Genomic DNA, 5,830 nt, shown 5'->3' on the forward strand with positions numbered 1-5,830 from the left:
AGACCCCTTTAAGACAAAGTAATGCATTTCATATTCATATATTCGTTTATTCAACTCATATATTCATTTCATATATTCAAGTTAATATTGAATATCTTCAATCATAGCTCATATTTCAAAACAAAACAAAATAAAACAAAATAAAATAAAACAAATAATTAAAGTTGTTAAACAAACACGATTAATCGCAATTAATTTCAGAAAAATGTGCGGTTAATTAGTTAATTTTTTTAATCGATTGACAGCACTAAATATAATATATAATTAAAGTTGTTAAACAAACCCATAGTCCTAAGTATTAAGCTTCTAAAAATAAATAAAAAAAATTAATATCATATATTAAATACACATTAAAAATTTATATAATATAATATAATATAATATATAATTAGAGTTGTTAAACAAACCTGTAGTCCTAGTGTAAAACTAAGTGTAAAACTAAAAATAAATACAAAAAATAATATCATATATTAAATACATATAAACATTTTTTATAATATAATATCATATAATAACAACTAGAGTTGTTGGATAAACCCCTAACCCTAAGTATTAAACTTCTAAAAATAAACGCAAAATTAAAAAATATATATGATTTTAATCTAAGATAATATCATTTCCAAGTAAGATCTGTTACATAACCATTTTAATGATTTTTTTAAAGTGACTTTTAAAATGACCAAGTTGTTGAACAGATCACTGATACCTTCTGGGAGCTCCGTCCTCATACGGCTGGATAATGACCACCTTGACGGAGATAGAGGTGCGCAGCAGGTCGATCATCTGCTCGTGGGTCAGCGTGGCCACCGCCACCTTACAGATCTCCACCAGCCGGCTGCCCTGCCGCAAACCGGCCTTCCAGGCGTATCCGAACGGCTCCACGTCAGCCACGATGCCCTCGAAGTTAACGTGGAAGCCGAGCTGACCGAGACCGTTCCTGCGCAAGGTCATCTCTGTGGTCTCACAGCCGCGCGTCACCATCTGGAGCAAGACAGACAGACCGAGAGAGAAATCAGCCTCTATGTATTACAGATTATCAGTCACAAAAAGCATCATACGACTTCAGAAAATTCACATTCACACTACTTTTAATGGCACTTTTTTCATTTGTGAGCTTGAAGGAAAAGGGCAGCGTGGACATTCTTCACAATTCTCCCTTTTGAAAAGTCATTTGGGTTTGGAAACATGACGGTAGGTAAATAATGCCAGCATTATTTCCGGGTGAACTGCTCAGATGTGAAGGACAGACGGTCACAGGGAGACGAGCCAAAAAAAGAGATAAAACCAGCGTCCCCCGGCAACATTTAAATCCAAGCGGGACGGATGCGTGACTGTATGTCCTCTCAATCTAAAGAGCCTTTCATATGGAAATAAAGACAAGGGCACTCCAGGGAAAATGTTTTTTTTTTTAGAAAGGAAAAAACTGATCTGGGAGATACAAAGAATCAGTGGAGAGAAAGAATGAGAAAGCAATGATCTTCAGTCCGATGGTAAAAACAGAAAACATTTACAGTGCCAGATCAAGAAAGTAAAGTTTATTACTTTTAAATTAGATCAAATTAATATAATATAATATAATATAATATAATATAATATAATATATGAGTTGTTGAACAAGCCCCCATCCCTTAGGTAATAATAAACATCCAGAAAATAAATAAATAAATTATAATTACTTTTAAATAAAAAAGTAATAAAATAATTAATCAAATAATTCAATAATTAAAAGTAAATATAAAAACATGTAATATTAATATAATGTAACTAGAATATAATAACATTAATAAAATGCAATATAATGCTTTAATACTTCTGTATTAGATCAAATTAATATAGAATAGAATAGAATAGAATAGAATAGAGGTGTCCCTTAGGTAAACATAACAAATGAATAAAATTGTATAAAAAATTTATAATTTATTTTAAATAAAAATTATTATAAAATAAAAAATAATTAAAAAATATTAATAAAACTCTAACCGTAAGCATAAAAAAATGAATTAATTAAAATATATGAATTTATAATATAGATTAGAATTGTTCAACAAACTCCTATACCCAAGTATTAAACTTCCAAAAATAAATAAAATTAAAAAATGTAATATAATATAAAGTTGTTGAACAAACCCCTAATCCAGAGTATTATATTTTTTAAAATATGAATATGAAAATATAATATATAACAGATCACTAGTTGATGAACAAATCCCTAAATTAAAATAAATAAATAGAAGTATTATAAATTAATATAATATAATGTAATGATATAATATAATAATAAAATGCAATATAATAATAATAATAATAATAATAATAATAACCTTTTAAAAAATAAATCTAAAAAAATATGGCTTGTTAAGGAGTGGTGTTTAATTCCATTTGGTGCTGCTAGTGGCACAGAAATGACACAGTGCCACTCTACAGACGGGTTTTCCTCAGGACCTGCCCATCTTGAACTGGTTTGACTGATTTTCTTTGGACTCCGGTATCAATGGGTGTAAGTAATTAGCATTAATCCAGTATAAACACGCCATTATGAGATGCTGACTGCTGCTTATATTCACACGGTCATGTGACACGCCGCCGTTACGCAATCTCATTCAATCATTAGAGTGCATTAACGAGAACTGAGCTCCAAACCAGCAGGACTATGGGAAAACAGGAGTGGACGGGCAGGTGAAGGGTTAAGAGCACATATACTGTATGAGAGTACATTGATTAGTAAATGTGTATTTGATTAGTCGGGGGAGTCATAAGTTTACAGGAGCGGGAGGTTTGGTGAGTCAGTAAATACTCTGAGGAGAGGCTGATCCGTCTTAAAAGCTTTACCGTAAAAAGCCCAGCTAGCGAGAGTGACTCACTGTTCACTTGATTTCAACTGTAAGCAGTAGTTAGTAGTTAGTCAACAAATACAGTCATGTTAAAGCACTGATTCAGCGACAGACATATTAGTTTGAATGAAGGACTGAAACCACAACAGCTTGAGTCTGTTTTCAGGATTCAGACCAACAGACCAATCAGCTGTGAGCTTGAGTCTGGACTTCAACAATTACAAACTTACTTAACTGCCATCCATTCATACAACAACGACATTGAATGAATTACTTTACTTATTTTTTAGAATAGCAAAATAATGTTGTGCACAATGTTGAAATGTGCACAAATTGTTAGTATTGCTTCAATTTGAAAAGATATCAATTTTATTTGATGCAATGATTAAATGTTATGCAAATATATAATTAACAAAACTGATAGAATGAAAGAATGAATGAATAAATAAATGCAATTAAAAATTAGAAGGCCAGAAAATGTTATTTTTTATGTAATAATCAAATGTTGTGTAAATACTGATTGCATACTGATAGCATAAATAAATAATAGAAAATAGCTCCCTCCTCAGAGGGAGTGAGCTCTCGCTCTTCCCACACATCTGTGTCTGCGCTAAACTGCTTTCGAGAGAGCAATCTGTTGTGTCCCGTAACACTGACGTGAGAGAGAAACACACATGCAAACTGCTAGTATGGGTCAATGAGTGTCAAAACTAGTGTTATACAACAAGTCTCCAATAGAGGCATTTTAGCACTTACAAAACTCAAAATATAGTCCAAAATGACAATAATCACAGTTCATCGCAATATATATTAAACCTTTAAAATGCACCAGGTGATATTTTCCTTATTTAAGATGAACTCTTTTGACAAATATGTTTAAAATGAACTATATTTACTGTGATGTAAATATATAATGAATAAAATTGATAGAATAAATAAACAAACAAGCCTGTGAATTTTTGGCAACACTTTACAATGATGTTTCATTTGATTACATTAGCCAACTACATCAGTCAAAGTTGCAATGAAACGTATTGTGATGTAAATTCAAGTGAAATTGACTGCTGGAAGAAAAAAAAAGCAATTAGAAAATAGATTTCTACATTTCTGAATTTTGAATTTTCTGGAAAAACATTCTGAAAAAAAAATTATTATATAAATATATATTAATATATAATTGAATGAGACTAGGAAAATATCTATAAACAGCAGTTTTTCTATAAATTGCTTTTTGTTATGTAATATAAGTTTGTTACATAATTTATATTTCTAAATGTGGATTTAATTAACAAGTAACACTTTAAGGTCCCATTAGAAAACAATAATTAATACATAAACTAAATGAGTGCTTATTAATCTTTGTTAACGTTCATTTAAAAACAACTGTTCATTGTTAGTTCATGTTAGCTCAGGTACAATAAATAAAATTAACAGATACAACTTTAGATTTTAATTTATTAGTAAATTATAAATATAAAATATGATTAATAAAATGCTTTACAGGTGTTACGTGTATCTGTGTGACACTTATATTCTAAGCCCATAGGTGGCGTTGTGGGGGATTCCCATTCCGTGAGAGTCGCGTGACGTCATCAAGGATTCCGGATAAATAGGCTGCGAGGCGACAATGGCGCTCTCTCTGTTGCTCCGCTTCCCATTGTTCTCGCAAGCGCCTCTCTCATCGCCTCTTTGAGGCTATATTTTTGTTTTTCTTTACGCTTAGGTTTAACTTGTAAATATGTGTTTTGATATGTGATATACTTTCTTATTTATCAGTAGCGGGTAGTGTATTTATTTATTAGTTCATGTTTTGTTTATTTAGTAAGAACTGAGCGAGGGAAGCAGGGGTCCGGAAGACTCACCCGTTCTTATTTTTATTTCGGGAGTCAGGTAAGAACTTTATTCCCGAGAACAGGTGTAGTTAGGAGTCTGTTTTCTTAGCTTTCCTACCCGTGAGCTGATCATTCTTTCTTTGTTATTATCCATTAGATTATGTTCATAAATATTCTTTGTGAATTGTTGCGCATTATTTTCTGAATGTTTGAGTTGAACTCAGTAAATGAATTAAATAGAGGCATCCTGAAATTCACATCAGGTGTTGTGATTCTTTTAATATGTTCGGCCTGTGTCCTTTATTTAATTGTTTGAATTAACAAGCCTTAAAATGGTTATGGGCCGTAACATATTTGGGGGCTCGTCCGGGATTGATCTTGATTTTGTGTGACTTTGTGTGATCTTTTTGATCTGCTCACACTTGAATTGTTACTTTGTAACTTTGTTGAATCACAGTCAATTGACGTGAATTTTGGCTCGTGTAGTGCTTTTTCGTTTTTCTCTTTAATCTAAGACGTTTATCAATCATGTTTGAATTAACAAATTTTATTGCGAATCCGACGCAAGCTGAATTGTTCCAAATCAACAGAGTTGATCTTATGAAAATTGCTGCACATTATAAGGTTAGTTTTCGTAATACGCAGTCCAAACGCGAACTTCAGGGGTTGCTTGTTGATTCGTTGCATAAGCAGGGCGTCTTTGGTGATGAGGAAAAGCTGGTAGACTATCCTGACTATCCTGATATCCTGGTAGAGTAGCTTTACTTCGTTACTGTACTTAAGTACATTTTCCCAAGTATCTGTACTTTACTGGAGTTGTTTTATTTTGAGTAACTTTTACTTTTATTTCACTACATTCCAAAGCATAAGATCGTACTTTTAAATAAATAAAAACCCCGAAACATTAAAATAACACAGACTAAATAAAATAATTAATGCGCGTTAATATTCCCCACTGCCGTAACGTTAACGGTTTTATTAAAATGCTACGCATTTAGCCCTATGTGACGTCTGTTTTTATATTGTTTATCAACAGTATACATTTTTATATTGTTTGGATTAACAATATAAAATATTGATTTTAATATTTAATATTGTTAGCTGATGCTAACTGTCTAGCTAACAAGCTTGCTGGTGCTAAGTTGAGGTAATTTTTAGATATAAAGT

General features: G+C 31.7%; 1 protein-coding gene across 1 annotated transcript in view; it reads right to left on the bottom strand.

The window, feature by feature from the left end:
• LOC107666899 (signal-induced proliferation-associated 1-like protein 2) overlaps positions 1–5,830 on the bottom strand; it is a 109,350-nt gene that overhangs the window by 77,184 nt on the left and 26,336 nt on the right. Inside the window, exon 6 of the mRNA XM_016458413.1 lies at positions 707–981. Coding sequence (XP_016313899.1) covers positions 707–981 — 275 coding nt within the window. The remainder of the gene's footprint in view (positions 1–706; positions 982–5,830) is intronic.

The sequence above is a fragment of the Sinocyclocheilus anshuiensis genome, unplaced genomic scaffold, assembly GCF_001515605.1.
Source record: "Sinocyclocheilus anshuiensis isolate Anshui unplaced genomic scaffold, SAMN03320099.WGS_v1.1 scaffold1535, whole genome shotgun sequence".
In the NCBI taxonomy this organism is placed as follows: domain Eukaryota; kingdom Metazoa; phylum Chordata; class Actinopteri; order Cypriniformes; family Cyprinidae; genus Sinocyclocheilus; species Sinocyclocheilus anshuiensis.